General features: G+C 42.0%; 1 protein-coding gene across 6 annotated transcripts; it reads right to left on the bottom strand.

The window, feature by feature from the left end:
* Positions 1–2440: 2440 nt before the first annotated feature.
* Positions 2441–14029, bottom strand: LOC146710654 (uncharacterized). Of its 6 annotated transcripts, XM_085453252.1 has the most exons (10): positions 13883–14029; positions 9256–9342; positions 8142–8452; positions 7822–7887; positions 7549–7677; positions 6089–6521; positions 4747–4892; positions 4287–4479; positions 3761–3923; positions 2441–3518 (listed from the first exon to the last, which is right to left on the bottom strand). In XM_085453252.1, exons 6-10 carry the CDS (start codon positions 6392–6394, stop codon positions 3211–3213), a joined length of 1116 nt encoding a protein of 371 aa, XP_085309378.1. In that variant the 5' UTR covers positions 6395–6521; positions 7549–7677; positions 7822–7887; positions 8142–8452; positions 9256–9342; positions 13883–14029; the 3' UTR covers positions 2441–3210. The 6 variants fall into 6 exon arrangements, with proteins under 6 accessions (XP_085309378.1, XP_085309380.1, XP_085309383.1 ...); XM_085453254.1 differs by having other exon boundaries at positions 7549–7887; positions 8142–8220; XM_085453257.1 differs by having other exon boundaries at positions 4311–4479; positions 7549–7887.
* Between the last annotated feature and the right edge of the window lie 4457 nt (positions 14030–18486).

The following is an 18486-nucleotide window of genomic DNA, read 5'->3' on the forward strand; positions in this document are numbered from 1 at the left end:
ACTCTAATCCCTATTGTTCCAGCTTTAAAACCTGTTACCTAAAAGTCAAAGAGAGGTTGGCTGTATGACGTCGGTTCATCAGTTCATTGCTCTAGATTTTACAGGTGTTAGAGGAAAAATGATTCTATGCTTCTTTACCTTCTTTAAATGTACAAAGATGCCCTTTGTCTGTGTTTAGATTAGTTTAGAAGTGCCTTTTAGACTTTCCCAGCAAGGACATATTGTTTCAGATTGTTTTATCTTTCCTAGCTCTCTGCTGACTAGACTAGCACCATATATGGAGTTGTTTTATTTTATCTGTTTATTATTTTCTTATCCTGTTCTCACTGTCTCTGTGATCTGTGCCTATAAAAAATGCCAAGCCTCTGTTCATGGTGTGAGTTGTTCTCAGCGGCTCACCCGTGTACACGTTTAGCACAGAAAGTAATTTTGTCTCATTGTGTCTTTATTCCTCCTGGGTTTTTTTGCAGGGTTTTCTACCAACAACAGGTCTACAGCAAATGGGCTAATAACTGCATATTCACTCTTTATTTATTCAATTTTTAACATAACACTCTTGGAGTTTGACTTGATCAGAGGTGGCAGTAATGCGCAGGAAAAACAACACGAGTCCATCTACAAGGAGGCTGTGGGGTAGCACGGGCAGTCACCAGTGTTTTTAATTGTCATCAGGGGTTAGATGGTGGGGTGATATTTGGAATAATGTGTATGTAAGCAGACAGTTTGGTCGATAACCATGGCTGTATAAAGAGAAACTAAACTTTATAAATAGTGCCCCATTCACTGCACTGTTGAAAACCCTCCACACAGCTAAACAAAGCACCATATACCAGACATTAGACAGCTCCTGCAGAGCTTCCATTACTTATTCAAAAGAATTCAAATTAGAAAAATTATATCTTGTGGGGTGAAAAAGCTGCTCTTTTCTTTGGAATTTGGAAAATACTGCAGTGCATTTGTCATGATCTGAGTGTTTCAAAGAATAAACAGAGTAAACATGCCTGGGCTCGGTTCAGTTAAGAATAATTCAGAAAACCTAAATTGCTGTTGCCCACTTAGCAGCTAAACATTCGCTTGGTTTGAAGTGCAAGCAGTTAGCATGTACCTAAACTGGAGAAATTCATGTTCTGCTAACTCCAAACTGGTCTGGTTCCACTTTAGCTTGCTCGATATTATTAATAACTATTATCAATTATTATCAGTCTAAGTCCACTGAATATTTGTAGAGAGCTGTACAGTCACAGAGGCTAACAATAAGCTCAGTGCTGGATCAGTAGACCAAACTGTGGGGCTAGCTGCTTATTAAACCCAAATTTCTCATTTTGAAATTAAAGCTGCACCCTAGCAAACATATTGGAAAATATTACTAAAATTAAAGATGAAACGACACTAGGGACATTATCACAGTGTCAGTTTGACATATATTTTCAATATCACTAAGAATTTGTTTTCAGTAACTGTTTTCTATTATCTATTTGGTAATGAGAATAAACAAAATGTAAAACATTTTAACGTTTCTCAATAAAAAGAACAAGCAGATATCTGATGTTTCAAACAGTGTTCGGCCCACTTCTTATCTTGTTAAACTAACTAACCGCACATAAGAGCAGCAGCATTCCTGAGTTTATGATGCTGACATCTCAGACAGAGCGAGCATAATCACACGATGCAGAATTTAGAAATATTAAATCATCAATAGCTTCACAGTGTCATTTCTTTTCCTAAAACAGGCTCCAGTAATACTAGTCTGTGTACATGGAGACGACTGACGTCTGATCACCATCAGTTCTACGCACATTAGTTGTTGTTTTTTGAGAAAAAACAAAGGTGAACACTTTAATCCTTCTTTGCAATAATCTGATGTGTATTTCTCGAGTTGTAAGCCAAGTCAAACCCAACCTCTACTCTGCTTGGAAATAAGACTGACATCCATCTGTCCACCATTCTGTTTTTGGCACAGTACCACGATCAGCTTTAATCAGAGGTGAGGTTTGGGTTTCAACCCTGTTTGCTGGAAACTGTGACAAAGTTTCCAATACTGGTCCTAATAGTTTCATTACTAAAAGATTTTTCAAAAGGACAGAAAAACACAACAATTAAAGAAGAGATGGATGAAAGGAGGGCAGTCTACTGCTGGAGGCCAGACGGCTCTCTTTCTCTGCCTGTTTAATACCTCCAACACACACACTCACAGTTAATAACTGTATTGCAGATCAGCAGTAATCATCTTGACATCTTTGACCTCTGTGGGACTTTGTCCTTCTCTTTCCCTCCATCAGTCCTGCACTAATCCCCTGTGGAGTACAGACACATATGGTCCTCATGACCCCCTCTATCTCTATTGCTGACTCTCGGTCTGACTGTCAATCAATAGGTTCAGACATTCCTGGGGCTTCTATGGTGATAAACTACAAAGAACAAAGAGTATATTCAAGAAACCTTCTATTAAATATTAAATAATTTATTTGCAATTTTCTATTTTACATTATGAGTTACAGACATGCAAAGATGTGTTTTGTGAGTGAACAGACTTCCCTTGGGTGTTGCATAAGAAAGGGTGTAAAAACCTGCTAAATTAAACATCTACGACAGCTGCCTGCTGTGGTGATCCCGTGAGATTAAGGAAAAGCTCAAATTAGCGTAGGTATTATAAAATAGGTGGAAACGAGATCAGTGAAAGGGAAAGAAAGAAAGCACAACAGAAGTCAGATTATGTGTGAACATTCAGCTGTATCCACACAGGGAGCGATTCACAGTGATGTGTGACAAGAGACCGCAGACAGTCAATCTGACATTTGGTGACTTCAAGAGACTACAGGTGAATGAAACCTCGGCAACTGTTAATACAAGTCAGACATTTTTTTACTCTTCAAACTCCACATTATGTGTATTGGCCTTTGGTCTTTACCAAAGTATGGCTTTTATTGCGAAAAATCCCATTGCTGACAATGGTCGTTCTTAAAAATTCATCGAAAGAACCACATTTTTACAGCAGTTCACTGGTAGCAGCAGGTCACAGCTGCAATATTAAATTTGAACAGATACTCCAGGTCTTCTTCAGTTTTAATTCCAACTCTGTTTTTCACTTTTTGAAAGGAAAAAGAAATCAAGTACGATCCATTTGTGGCAGCAGTCAGGAAGTGTGTGCTAAAAGCATTTTTGTAACCAGAGGAGCCAGAAACATCTGCTTATCCTCTCACTAATTTTGCCTCAGGATGGAGGGCTGTGAGTTTGCGTCTGTGACTCAGTGTCCCAGTTCTTCCCTCGGTTCCTCTTCCTGTTCCTTTCCGCCATCACCAGAGCGGCCACCACGGTGACAAGCATAGTGACAGTGATGACGAGTACAGTAGCGGTCTCAGCCACGCAGAGTTGGCTGTCTACCCAGGCCAACGAAGCCCCCATCAGCTGCAGAGGGTCCTGGCATGTCACGTTGCGGTAGTCGTCAATGTGGAGGTGCCGGACGTGTAGGATCTTACTGAAAACACGATGCAGCTCACAGTCACAGCTCCAAGGGTTCCCTGGCAGGGAAAGAAGGAAGGCAGGTATACAGAGTTCAATTAAACAAAGAATGCAAACCTTAAAATTGTGTGTCAGAGTGTTGAGTCAGAACTTGATTGTAGAAGAGGGGGTGTTGATCAACATCATCTATTTTATATTGCATGATAATCAGTCCAAACGTTTTAAACATATTTCAGTCTGTTCCGTCAGTTTCTGACATGGAGAACAATGAATGAAATAGAATTAAAGTATTTCTGCAGACCTGACAGCTGTATGTGTGTTGCTGTTGTATGAAGGCTGATGAAGGTCTTAAATTTGAGGTTATGCAGGTTGTTTCCCTCCAGATCAAGAACAGCCAGGCTGTACAGAGGTGCCAGGGCATCAGTATCTATCTGAGAGATGTTGTTGTTGCTCAGCTGGAGTACCTAGGAAGACAGACAAACAGGTACTAATTAGAAAGGCAGACATACAGAATAATGAAGTCATCGAAAATGGTGTGCCACAGGGATCTGTTTTTGAGCCACTTCTTCTTACAATAATTAGACAATTCTTCCAAAGCAGCACATTAAAGTGTGCATTAATAGGTAGAGATATCATAGTACTTTATACTTTATAACTAATGATAAATTTCAAACTTATCATTATTCAGTGTACCAAAACACTAGCTGTCTTACGTGCAGATGAATTAAGACATGAAATAAGATTCATTTACATTATTATACTTTTTAGAGGCTAAATCTACAACAGTCCACAATCAAAAAAAAACTTTGAGGTACCAGTTTATTTACCCATTTAAAAAAAAGTCTGTTCACCTCCAGTCCAGGCAGCATGTCCAGGCTCCCATGCTGCACCACAGTCAGTTTGTTGTTGTGTAGATAGAGTTGTCTGAGCCGGGAGAGGCCTCTGAACACGCCGGGGCCAACAGACACCAGTTTGTTATAACTCAGGTCCAGCTTTTCCATGTTGTCCAGAAACTCCAGGCTGGCAGCAGAGAGACAACGAGAGCGTGAGACAGTGAGAAGATACTGTGAGAGACAGGCAGAGAGAAGCTCTGTGCTGAATGCTACTGTCTGTAACTGTATTCGCTATATAAATCCAGTCCATTATTATTATTAAGACAGCTCCTGGTCTTTTGGATCACTTTAAACATATTCCTGTTAAGCCAGACGATAAACAGAAATATGGAAGCTGATGGAAAAGTGAGATGGAGTTTCACGGCACTCTGATGACCCACAGATAGCCATGTACCTGTATCCAGATAGATAATGCAAGATGTTGTGCTCCAGTCGCAGTTCTTTGAGAGCAGGCAGACTGGATGAGAAGTCCACAGGGAGAGTTTTTAATTTGTTCCAACTGAGATCCAGTTTCTCCAGAAAGGACAATGAGAAAAATGCCTATTCAAAGACAAAAAGCATCAATTAGGTGTGCTGTTTCAACTTTCCTACTGTCAGGGACCTGGGTCTGAGGGTCCATGAGCAGTTTTGAACTTGTTTATTTGTTGCTGTGTGTACCATGATTTTGTGTGGTGCTTGTGCCCCTGGTTTCCCTTTGTATTGTGTATGTGTGTGCGTGTGTGTGATGTCCTGGTTTTCCTGGACCACCAGGCCTAGTGGGTGTGTCCTGTTGGGAGGCTGGCCACACCCGAGGAGGAGTAACACACACACCTGCAGCTGATAAGGATCGTTAGGGGAGCTACATAGCAGTGTGGCTGAGTGCTTCTCAACGCTGGATCATTGAGTGACTTCACGTTAGTCTCTTTGTCAGTTAGAGAAGGTTAGTCTGCCGCAATTGTGGTGTGTTCTGACAGCTGCCTTTTTGTTATTTCTCAGGTGGTGTGTGGAGTCAAGAGGGCAGTGAGCACGGGGTGCTCGAACACTGCCGAGCGCAGACACACTGGGCACTACTCTGGGAAGAGGACACAGCACGGAGTCGGGAATGCACTGTGTCAGTTTACTTCACTGTAAATAAACACACTGCTTTGCATCGAAGAGCCCTGCCTTTGGGTTCTAATTTCCCCACATCCCCACGGTCTGCCAGCGCGACCGTGACAGATTCAGTTTTTATATGACATATCAGTGACTGGCAGTGATGTAGTGGTAAACACATTTCCTTGCAGTCCATGTCTCTCATTTCTGTTATTTTCTGTAAATGTGTTTTTTAAATATAAAGTATTATTTTTTATATATACAAGTCGATTTCTATACAAATACAAAGTTGCAATTTATTTTCTATCTATCTGTGAGCTGCAGACAGATAGTCAGTCACAGGCAAAGAGGCAGCGTACATCCTGGACCAGCACCAGCCTGTTTCAGAGCTTTCACTTAGACACAGACAACCACCCACACTCACATTCACACCTAATGCCAATTTGGGATCTCCAGTTAAGCTAACTTACTTGCCTTTGGCCGTTGGGAGGAAGCCAGAGTAACCGGAGAGCAGCCAACCCAACCCTGGAGTGTTTTCCATGCTTGTGATAATTTGCTTTAGTTACATATTAAATCTCTAAAATACGTCTTCGTATTATCCTTACAACTGTAATTGTGCAACATTTTCAGATGCATAAATAGTTTTTCCACCACTTTGTTCTTACCTGTGGTTGGATTTCCTCTATCTGGCTGTTGGTGAGCACCAGCACCCGTAAGGACCACAGTCCTTTGAAGGCTTGAGTGCCTATCACACTCAGATTGTTTCTTCCTAGCTCCAGCAGCCACGTGCCGTGCGGGAGACCCCTGGGAACGTGCTCAAACCCACGGTCGCGGCAGTCCACCAGGTCAGCATGCTCATAACAAATGCACTTGTGTGGACACAACTTTGAGCACTGAACACATGGGAGAAGGGACTGCGGGGAGTAAATGGCAAGAAGGAAGAAGAGATGTGTTGTGGAAAGAAGATTCATATTTCCCAGGACAGCTGAAGGAGGGTCAGGAGATTTTAAGAAGCAGAAAGCTCACTGAAGGGCGGGAGTTTAATTCTGCTGTTCTTTTTCCCAAACCTCGCAGTCCATGTCAAAGCAGCCAAAGTAACTGGCAATAGAAAGAAACAGAATATATTTTCTATATCAGAATATAATACTATACTCAGTACTAATAATAGTGTAGTCTTCACTGGCTCGCTGTTAAATCCAGAAATGAATTTAAAATCATTTTCTTTAACTGATAAAGCTTACAGATATCTGTGAGCTTCATGAAACAACCCCCCTGATCCAGTTCTCCCTTATTCATGCTGTAATCAGCTCAGGCTGCCGTGGAGAAGCACTCCGAGAGCACAAACCTCCACCAAGGTAGCTCACTGTCTGGACAGCATTTACTTTTAAGGGAATTGTATTGTTTTTTTATAAATATAAGCATTATGTAGGATCAATAGATAATATGTGCTGATTTGTAAATAACTGGACATGAATAACTTGAGAGTGCCTAGTTAGTACATTTGTAACTGATAACCTGATAATGCTTTCTTTAAACATGTGACACATTTTGGGGTCAACTTGGAAAAAAGGCAGATGTGACATGTCAAAGTGAGGTCAGAGGTTATGGACGCAAACCATAATGTGATATTGAGAATCCCTGTGTATCCCTATATGCCTGTATGTGGTCAATTCATATAGTGGCAGTAGGAAACATCGTTTTAAAAGCTCTATATTATCATTATTATCGCTTTGGCGTTAGGATCAGTCTGTTGACCTTGAAGGGGAGTTTAAAGGTCAAATGTGACATGATAGTTCAAATTTTTATACAGTACTTACTATATATCGATAACATATTATATATGTTGATAATTCACACCAAACTTGTAAGAATCATAGTTTCTAAGGCTTTTTGCCAATTTTCCAGCCAATAAATCACTGAGTTCACTTTCACCCTATCCGCAGGTTTTATTAAAGACAGAATAACATGCACACATGGAAACAGTACCAAAGAAATTATGGCTTTTGTGGAAGTAGTAAGCTATATTTATAAAACACCTTTAAGAATAGAGGCGAGAAAAAAGAGAACTGTAACAGAGTGAATTTAAAAAAGAGAAGAAAATGTAAAGTTGCACACAAAAACTTACAAGTTTTATCTGGTTTTTTGTTTGTTTGGGTTCCTACTTGTCCTGACAGAAATGTTTGGATCATTAGCTGTTAATTGTTCCACTGTACTCATCAGTATACTGTACAGTTTATTATATCAATTCTGCCTCCTGCAAATGAAGGCACAGTTTATGACAGTTGAATTTGTATGCTTAGAAATTAAAACAATGAGCATAAAAGTTCTGAAAAGCTACGACATGATAAACATGACTTTCTTCATTTTTTTTCTGTAAATCTCCAAAGGACAGTTTTACCTAACAGGCTGTAGGACTACAGGGATACGTCTTTATCTCGTCTCTCCATGCCTCATCCAGATATAGCTGCATAATCAGATCATGAATGAATTCAGCCAGTCTGATGAAACTGCTATTTTTTTACTGTATCAATTTTTTATTTTATTTGTTAGCATGTAGTTTTCTAATGCTTATTTTGGAAAAACAATCTCCAAAATAAAACATTTTCCATGGTAAAAAATAAGAAAATAAAGACAGCAAACAAAGAGGATCAATAAAGTTAAAGTTTAACAAGTGGGATATTTTTTATCAGTTATTTTGACAATGGATGCCTGACTCACCCCTTCTGCTGCTGAAGAGCCAAAATATATCCATGCTAGCTCCTCAACTTGTACATGCCCTCGGCTTTGATGGATGATGCTGAGACAACAGGCAGAGGAAGGAAGGAGCGAGAGAACCAAAGACAGGACGACGATGATGCTGATGGAGCCTTCCAGTGCAGTCAGCTGCGATAATAATCCTCTAATCCTCTCCAATCGCCAAACGCTTTCTCTCTCTCACTGAACTCGTCTGATGTTTGTCATGGTGTTTCTCTCTCTGTCCACCCTCCCTCTGGTTTCCTAGGCATCGCTCCATCTGTCCCTTTTACCGACTTAAATATTATATAAAGACTTTTAACATTTTGAGAATATTGCGTGTGTGTCTCTGTGTATATTTTTGTGTGTTTCTTTATTAAGTAAGTAAAGAAGCACACAAGTAAGGATAAGTGCAGATTTAACTATGAAAATTCACTTGGGCTATTTATTAATTAATTATTACTTTAATACAAAGAGTCAGCTGTTTCTACAGCTTCTTTAGCTAGCAATGCTAGTGACTACTTGCAAATTTAGCCCCTATTAGCATCAATATAACAACTGATAAGAACTTCTAGAAATTGTTGCAGTCATTAATTCTTATACTAGATAAATTAGAGAGGAGAAGTACAACATGTTAATTTACTTAAGGCTCATAAATCACAGAGGAAAACTCTGGAGGTCTACAAGGTTCATTTCCTGGGCCTTGCAAGACAGATGCAGCTTACAGTTCTGAAAAGACAAGCCTTTGTGGAAGCTCCTTAAACTGCCATTCTTTTTCATGACCGGCAGGGGGCCAAATACTGTGGATATAAAAAATAGTTAAGATTGTAAAAAAGTCTATCCGGTCGTTAAGTGATGGCGTGGCGAATCCTACTTCCGGGCCTAAAGTAGTCTGCGTTTAATATGGCTTTTGTGTTGTTAACATTTTTAATGTTATGTATTTTCTTCTATTTAATCTCAAAAAGCTCCTAAAACAGTCAGTGATCACTGTTGACCTCCCTCGGCTTTTATTACCGCTAATCATTTATTTAAGCTCAGTTTTTAAAACCTTAGGATGTAGCTACAGCCCAGCCCATGCAGCAGTTTATGAATGACTAACCTCGTATTGTGGATGGATTATCTCAGTTGTTCTCCTGGCTGAAGTTTGGTCCTTTTACAGCATCCTGCCTTGCGATTACATTTGTTCCTGACCACCGAGAACACTCACATTAACTTTTATCGAGTGGAAAAAAAGTTAGCTTGTTTATATTATGCTAACATAGCTGTGTCGTAGTGATGTTCGATTCGTGAACGAATCGTTCAATACTCGAGAATCACTTTACTGACTCGTGAATCATGATTCACAAGCCCAACTGACTCACCCCTGTTGCTGTTAGAATCAGAATCAGAATCAGAATCAGAATCAGAATGGGTTTATTGCCAGATGTTGAGGTTTACAACATTAGGAAATTGCTGCGGTGCTTCAGTGCAGACAATAAGAATTAAAGTGCTATGTAGAAAGAAAGATGTGTGCATGCAATATACATGAGATATATACCGTAATTGTCGGGCTATAAGCCGCTACTTTTTGCACAAGCTTTGAACCCTGCGGCTTTTAGTCAGGTGCGGCTTTTCTATGGATTGTCCATGATTTTTGTGATATCGTAAGACGATTTGTTTTGTTTGTTCTGCTGTTGTACGGCACTACGTTGCCTGGCGGAAGGATCGGGGTTCAAGAGTGGTATGTTGGTCACATGTCCATCCGCCAGGCAACATAGTGCCGTACAAGTAGCGCGAAAAACAAACTTCAAAGTAGCGCTACGCGTTCAGCGGGAGTCGTGGATGACCAGCGGCGATAAACTTGCGAAAAGCAAGTTATGCTCAACACCACCAGTGGATTTTGACAGCGTGGAAAAGTGTGAAAACATCCACGATCACCAACGGATTTCGAAGGGCTGGACTGCTGCATGATGAAGAGGAGGACACCGCCACGGCCCTTCAGAGGGTGTTCGACTCTGACACTGACAATGAGGATTTCTTTGGTTTTGAAAGTGACAACGAAGGAAAGAAGCTGAGAGTGGATGACGAAGCCATCCTGAGCCTGTTCGTTTCCGACACTGGAGGAGAGGACTTTGGTGGTTTTAGTGCGCAGGAAGATGGTGGTGAATGACTGACTTTTCTTCTTGTTAAAGCCGTGTCACTGCACCTGAGCCTAAAAGGTAGTCCGAATCTATTTTTCTGGTGTGCTGTAGGTTACTGTTATGTACTACATTTGTTACTCATTTATGAAGCACAGCACATGTGCAAATATGTACCCATAACTTGTTTTTCAAAATATTAATAAAAGGGGTGTGTCTCCAAACAGCCATCTCTTTCCTGACAATTCGCTTTGTGCATATTCTCTTACATATGATAAGTCAACATTGAAACACCTGCGGCTTTTAGTCAGGTGCGGCTAATGTATGTACAAAACAGGATTTTCCCCTGATTTTAGCTTGTGCGGCTAATATTCAGGTGCGCTTTGTAGTCCGGGAAATACGGTACATGAGAATAAGAATTATGAGTGCTACGTAGAAAGATATATACATGAGTGCAGGTGGTGATCAGTGCCAAACATGAAATGATGCAGTGACACAGCGTAGGGTCATGTGTTAGTGGCGGGGACAGTCATATGGTTATTGTTCATGTGTCCAACAGCAGAGGGGAAGAAACTGTTCTTGTGGCGAGAGGTTCTGGTGCGAATGGACCGGAGCCTCCTGCCTGAGGGGAGCAGGTCAAACAGACTGTGTCCAGGGTGAGAAGGGTCAGCTGAGATCCGGGCTGCACGCCGCAGTGTCCTGGAGGTGTACAGGTCCTGCAGAGATGGGAGTCTGCAGCCAATCACCTTCTCAGCAGAGCGCACGACACGCTGCAGTCTCTGTTTGTCCCTGATAGTGGCTCCAGCGTACCACACGGTGATGGAGGAGGTGAGGATGGACTCGATGATTGCAGTGTAGAATTGCATCATCGTCCGTGTTGGCAGGTTGAATTTCTTCAGCTGCCTCAGGAAGTACATCCTCTGCTGGGCTTTCTTAATGACGGAGGTGATGGTGGGCTCCCACTTCAGGTCCTGGGTGATGGTGGTACCCAGGAAGCGGAATGAGTCCACAGAGGTGATGGGGGTGTCAGTCAGGATGATGGGGGGGAGTGGGGCTGTGTGCTTCCTGAAGTCCACAATAATCTCCACTGTCTTCTGGGCATTCAGCACCAGGTTGTTGTGGCTGCACCAAGACACCAGACGTTCAACCTCCCTCCTGTAGGCAGACTCGTCCCCGTCCGAGATGAGCCCAATGACGGTGGTGTCATCTGCGAACTTGATTAGCTTGACAGACTGGTGGGTGGAGGTGCAGCAGTTGGTGTACAGGGAGAAGAGCAGAGGAGAAAGAACACAGCCCTGAGGGGAGCCGGTGCTGATGGTCCGGGAGTCCGAGACATTCTTTCCCAGCCTCACGTGCTGCTTCCTGTCCGTCAGGAAGTCAGTGATCCACCGGCAGATGGGATCAGGCACATTCATCTGGGAAAGCTTGCCTCGGAGATGGTCTGGAAGGATGGTGTTGAAGGCAGAGCTGAAGTCCACAAACAGGATCCTGGCGTAGGTTCCTGGGGAGTCCAGATGCTGCAGGATGAAGTGTAGGGCCATGTTGATGGCGTCGTCTACAGACCTGTTGGCTCTATATGCAAACTGCAGGGGGTCCAGGAGGGGGGCCGTGAGGGTCTTGAGATGGGAGAGAACTAGGCGCTCAAATGACTTCATGACCACAGATGTCAGAGCCACGGGTCTGTAGTCATTTAGTCCAGTGATCCTAGGTTTCTTGGGGACAGGGATTATGGTAGAGGACTTGAAGCAAGCAGGCACATGACATGCCTGCAGTGAGGAGTTGAAGATGCCAGAAAACACTGGGGCCAGCTCGTTTGCACAGTGTCTGAGGGTGGCAGGAGACACACCGTCTGGGCCGGGAGCTTTCCGAGCATTCAGACTCCTAAACTGCTTCCTCACATCTGCTTCATGAATATGAAGAGTTGTGGTCGGAGGAGGTGGTGTGAAATCCTCTTTTGTGTGGGGTGAGGGGGCGGGTGTTGCAGGTGAACAGTTTGAAGGTGGTGATGGCTCTATGGAGGGGGGAGAGGTGGGGGAATGAGTGTCCAAAGTGCCTCTATTGTTGGGGTCGTTGGAGGTGTGAAGGCTGCCTGATGGCTCGTCAAAACGGCAGTAAAAGTCGTTTAGGGTGTTGGCTAAGAGCAAGTCATCAGTGGAGTGGGGGGTTTTAGGCTTGTAGTTGGTGATATTCCTAAAACCTTTCCACACAGAGGCCGAGTCATTCTCTGAGATCTGCTGCTGCATCTTCTCAGAGTGCTGATGTTTGGCAATGTCCACTTCTTTAGTGAACCTGTACTTGGCCTCTCTGTAGCAGTCCCTGTCTCCGCTTCTGAACGCCTTACTCTTTTCCAGCCACAGCTTTTTGAGTTTAGGAGTAAACCAGGGTTTGTCGTTGTTATAACTCACCCTGGTGCGTGATGGCACAATGCTGTCCTCACAGAAGTGGATATAGGAGGTGACAGTGTCCGTAAACTCGTCCAAGCTGTTAGAAGCAGCCTTCATTGTGTCCCAGTCTGTGGTCTCCAAACACGTGCGAAGCTCCTCCACAGCCTCGTTGCTCCACAGTTTTTTGGTCCTCACGACAGGTTTGGAGAGCTTCAGCCTCTGTCTGTACGCGGGGATTAGGTGGATCATGACGTGGTCAGAAAGTCCGAGTGAAGCGCGCGGCACCGCGCGATAGGCCCCGCTGATCGTGCTGTAGCAGTGGTCCAATGTCCTCTCCTCTCTGGTCGGGCATTTAATATACTGCTTGTATTTCGGAAGCTCATGGCTCAGATTGGCTTTGTTAAAGTCCCCAAGAGCAATGATGAGAGAGTCCGGGTATGTCCGCTCCATGTGGAGAATCTGCTCTGCGAGTGCGCACTGAGCTGCTTGCGCATCCGCGTCTGGCGGGATGTAAACAGCGGCCAGGATGAATGAAGCAAACTCCCGCGGAGAATAAAACGGTTTGCAGTGAATAAAAAGATATTCCAGAGAGGGAGAGCAGTGCTGAGCAATCACTGTTACATCTGTGCACCAGCCACTATTGATGTAGAAGCAGACACCTCCACCTTTGGTTTTACCGGAGAGAGCGGCCTGCCGGTCCGCGCGCAGCAGATGAAAGCCCTCCAGCTTGAGCGCGCAGTCCGGGATGTCCTCACTGAGCCACGACTCCGTAAAACAAACTAATTCCATTAGTAGAAATATATCTAGCTTATAATTAAAATTGTGGGGGGGGGGAAACAACAGCCAGTTTCATAACAAAAGCATTTCTGCTCGGAACTGGAAGAAAAACCCCTGAGTAGAAGCTCACATCAAGAAAATAGCTCCTCGGTTCACAGTAGCATCGCGCTGCTAACATGCTAACACCACATTTCAGCTACTCACTAGTGATGTTCGATTCGTGAACGAATCGTTCAATAATCGAGAATCACTTTACTGACTCGTGAATCATGATTCACAAGCCCAACTGACTCACTGACTCATCCCTGTTGCTGTTAGCAAACTAATTCCATTAGGAGAAATATATCTAGCTTATAATTAAAATTGTGGGGGGAAAAACAACAGCCAGTTTCGTAACAAAAGCATTTCTGCTCTGAACTGGAAGAAAAACCCCTGAGTAGAAGCTCACATCAAGAAAATATCTCCTCGGTTCACAGTAGCATCGCGCTGCTAACATGCTAACAGCACATTTGAGCTACTCACCCCCTCCCTTCCTGTGCTGAATCGTAAGCATAAGCGAATCACTCAGGACTCGCTAACCCCCTCCCTCCTGTGCTGAATCAAAGAGCGAACGAATCACTCAGGACTCACTAACCCCCTCCCTCCTGTGTTGAATCATAGAGCGAGCAAACGAATCACTCACTCACCCTGTCACTACCCGATCCGTACCGGAAACCCGATCGGTACCCCGCATGCGCAAATCTTACGTCACTTCCTCTCTTTGCCAACATTGCGACATTCAATATATTTGAATGATATGGTTAGCGCCCAGTTAGCTCCTAGCATTTCTCTGCAGCTCTGCCTCCTTTTCGACTACCAGGACATTTAAACAATGAATAATCCGTATCCGCAACAAATTTTTGCTTTTCTCCTCAACAGAAAGCGTTCCCCAATTGAACAACAGCGCCGTAAAATAAGAAGAATGGTGCCTAATGACAGAGTTAATAATACAGACTTTATAATATGTCACGTGAAGATTCAGCAGCCAGATGAAGTGTTTACTGGCAATTGACAGTGATAGCGGACATTATCATCACTTTTCCAACAATCCTCTCCACACAGACAAGCATAAACACACTCGATTATCACTAAATCAAATTTAACACACATTTGTAATGACGCTAATTCACTTTACAATAGGGTTCATTCGCTCAGTCAGCAGGTGGCGGTATCCTCGTACACTGGGGAGTACACTGCCATTAAACGAACAGAAGAAGAAGAAAACCCCTGCACATGCGCGGTACGGATCGGGTAGACCCGATTTGTACGGTCTGACTTTGCACATGCGCAGTAAGGATCGGGAGTCCCGATCTGTCACTATCTTTTAATTTTTTTATTTTTGTCTACATTATATTAAATGTTTCATTATCGGAAACATGTTAAGAGATACTTGTTATTCTTAACATCTTAACAGATACTCTGACCTGTAACTATCGTAAAATGCTTCGACCGGAAGTAGACACCTTTCGCGCATGCGGGGTACCGATCGGATTTCCGGTACGGATCGGGTGGTGACACACCCCCTCCCTCCTGGCTCACAGCTTCTTCTTCTTCTTGGTTGGCAACCAATGTTAAGGCGCATTACCGCCCCCTGGCTCACAGTGCAGTGGACATTTAGATGAGAAAATATATATTTGACACACTTAAGGAAAATACTAATAAAATACAAATAAACAAAATAAATGTTTATTAAGCAATTTTGATAAGAAATTGCTTAATTTTAGAAATGTTTTTGCTCTTTGTTCTCTATAAAATAGTTGTTTTTTTTAATCATTCATGTTAGCAGTGGGATTTACATGAAAAGGGAAACAAATTAAGTTTGAGTGAAAATGTAAAATTTTTGCACTCTGTGGTCAACTGACTCAGTGAATCAAATGACTCAAAACACCCGATTCACTTTGGTGAGTGACTCATTAACACTAGATTCAGTAAAAAGAATCAAATTTACCATCACTACTGTGTTGCTAGCGGTCACGTAGCACATCATTATATACCAGCTAGCCCAACTTCAGTAACCCTACAAACGTCACTGCTGTTTACTTTTCTGTCTTCATTTATGTTGGAAGTGATAGCAGAGCTGTACGTTTTAATTAGTTTCCAAAACCCTGCAGTCAGGACATGCTATATTATATTTAGATAGAAGCTAGCGAGCTAACTTCCTGCTAACTTCTAACTCCGTTAAATGTCATAAATTCCGTTTTCATGGATGCCTGGATGTTAAACTCAATTGTTACACCTGGTAGAGCAGAACGCTGATCATTTTATTAAAGATGAAAGACTTTAGACAGTTTTTCAACTCTCAGTAATGCCATAGTGATCGTTTCATATATGGACCTGCAGCGGAGTTTAGGCCCAGACACGGCTAGTGACATCAGACTTAACGACTGGATAAGACAAGCCTTTAGCTCCCTTTGCTCTCAGTACACTTTCCCCATATGGTCGTTTCTTTTAAAATACAACATGATTTTGTCAATCAAAGTCTGTTTTAAAGTCAAAAAAGGACAACGGGGACTAAGCTTTATCATGTGATCAACAACATTAGGTTACTAGGATGTAATGCCTCAGTTAGGTCGGCCCCTAAATAACCACATCTGATTTCAACACACACCAAGATGGTGATGGCAAAACATTTATTTTGAGGGTTCACAAAAAAGGTGTCCATTTTTATATACAGTCTACGATTTTATAGTATCTACGCAGACGCATGCTTGATTTATTGTAACTAGCAGTAACTAATTTCTACTGTGCAATTTCTGATGAGGCTTTGGTGAGCTTCAGAAATTACAAGTGAGCCAACATTTTGGCACAGCACTGTAAATGTGCTGTCAAGTTGACTGTGTTTTATTTTACAGAATAAACGATAATTCAGTGCATAAGTGAAGAAAAGCCACAAAATGTTGAATAATGTGTAATGTTGGAATTTATATTTGCATATATGAGGATTAAAATGTTTTGTCTTCTTGTTTGTGCACAACAATTTCAGCACATTATGCAATCAAGAGGTTAAATACCCAGCATCCATTCACCAGGAGGACTGCACAGTCCCTGAATTCAAGGTCATTATAACAAGCTGCACTGCTGCAGTGATGTTATTGGGCCTACAGATTTTTGCTTTGTTATGTGTTAAGCCTTTACTGAACTCAGACAACTGAGAGCAGGCAGAAAATGAAGAGGATAGAGAGAGAAGGGCATAGGATCAAGAGATTAAACCAGACTCAGACCCACATGGAGAGCTGGATATTGTTCATGTTTAATTATCACTTTTTTTGTTTTTAGGTACCCATGTTAGACACAAGACAACAAGGAAAAGAGCACAAAGACAGCCTCCAAAATTCCTTCCTGATTGATTGAGGAACCTTCACAGGCTAAATGTGGGCAGAACGGATAAGGAAGCAGAACCATCACGTTTCACAGACTGTATATAAAATAATGTGTTTTATATCACCTGCTGGTTTGTCACTGCTTCTAAAGGCACAGTGGCTGTTTGATAAAACCAGAAATAGATTAGATGACATCATATTAAGAGAATATATATAAGATGATTGAAAAGAAAGAGAAAAAAAAGAACCCTTGGACACTGCTAGCATCATTGACAGGTTTTTGACGGGGCTCCCACACAAACGCAAAGCTGGAGATGAAGCATCGCCAAATATGTTTCCAAACCAACTTCCTTCCAAGCCAAATGCTAGTAAATATGCTGAAGCTTATCTTCCCTTTGGCTTCACCTGCACAAGTGCCAGGTAGGTCTCTGCGACAGAATTAGTTTCCCTTTCGTCGGGAGCATGCTCTGTGCTCTCGAAATTACGGACTAACAGTATCCCACAGTTGTTTTTGAATCCATTTTGCACACAGAGGCATTTTTTTGAGAAATGTATTGATATCAATGTTGAATATTATTACACAGGAAAAAAACAACTACACATAAAATAATTACACTGTGACGCCTCTGCCTTTCTAAATTGGGGGACAGTAACTGCGTGTGTATAGAGTGTAAAACTGTAGATAGTCAGATTAACAGTATTTTGTCTCTATCTGCCATTCTGCAATTCATCTCATGCAAACAATAACGTGACGCACAGCGTGACGTGAAAAAAGGCACATACCTTTGAGTTGCATGACGAACTCTGTATTCCCGGTCCACACGTAAACGCAAAAAACGGCGTTTAAAAAAAAAAATCTCAGTTTTCGGTGATTCGAAATGCCGTTTACGTGTGGACGAAAGGTTCGAACAGCGGCGTTTTCAAAAATACCCGTTTAAGTGTGGACGTAGAGTAAAAGAGTTAGTAGTGGGGGGGCGGCGAACATTTTTCTTGTAAAACAAAGTAGCCTAAAATTTCTATCAGTGCCAAACTCACATTAGTTCACCAATGTGTATTATTAATTTCCACAATGAAATAAGGTGTAGCGTAAAAATAAAATAATGCAATCTTAATTTCTTGTTTTAATTAAAATAAATGTTACATTCAAAAGTATAAAAAAATGGTCATCTTTAAGTTAAAATAAAAATAATGAAAAGATGCAGCTGGTTTACCCTTTTCTTCTTCCTTTACTACATGTCCCATGTAAACTATGAGCTTCAACTCCTCCCTTCTGTTTCCTTGACTTTGCTACTTCGGACTTCTGCATCTCGTAAGATGTGTTACAATTTACCTGATTGGTCTATGTGTTTCTCTGTGTTACTTGGACTCGGTGCTTTGTTCGACTGCTGTATGTATAGAATAATGTAAAGAAAAACGCTGCCCAGATTAAAATCGACGATACATCAAAATCAAGTAATTAATATGAATCCGTAAATAACGTAAATTAAAAATATGTTTAAACAACTGTTATTTTATAGTTGTCTAATAACTGCCCTCTTGACTCTCCCTCTTCCTGAGGTGGATTTTTAAGGTCAATTGCACTTTTTACCTGTATAAATAAAGGATGTAGCGTCGCTTTTGCAAAAAACTGGTTGCATCTTCTACCTTGTGACTAGTGTGATTTTTTGGGCTGAAAATTACTTAATATAATTAA

This window comes from Copadichromis virginalis, linkage group LG4 (genome assembly GCF_057382275.1).
Source record: "Copadichromis virginalis isolate Kocher_CV1m ecotype Utaka linkage group LG4, C_Virginalis_male_GT1.1, whole genome shotgun sequence".
NCBI classification, from domain to species: Eukaryota; Metazoa; Chordata; class Actinopteri; order Cichliformes; family Cichlidae; genus Copadichromis; species Copadichromis virginalis.

What these genes read in the sequence shown, in the direction of transcription:
- LOC146710654 (XM_085453255.1), bottom strand. Translation starts at nt 6,394, where the DNA reads ATGAATCTTCTTTCCACAACACATCTCTTCTTCCTTCTTGCCATTTAC. An exon ending in TAGAGGAAATCCAACCACAG is followed by an intron (nt 4,893 to 6,088) that starts GTAAGAACAAAG and finishes GTCTTTGAATAG; the next exon opens with GCATTTTTCTCATTGTCCTT. An exon ending in AACACACATACAGCTGTCAG is followed by an intron (nt 3,519 to 3,760) that starts GTCTGCAGAAAT and finishes TTTCCCTGCCAG; the next exon opens with GGAACCCTTGGAGCTGTGAC.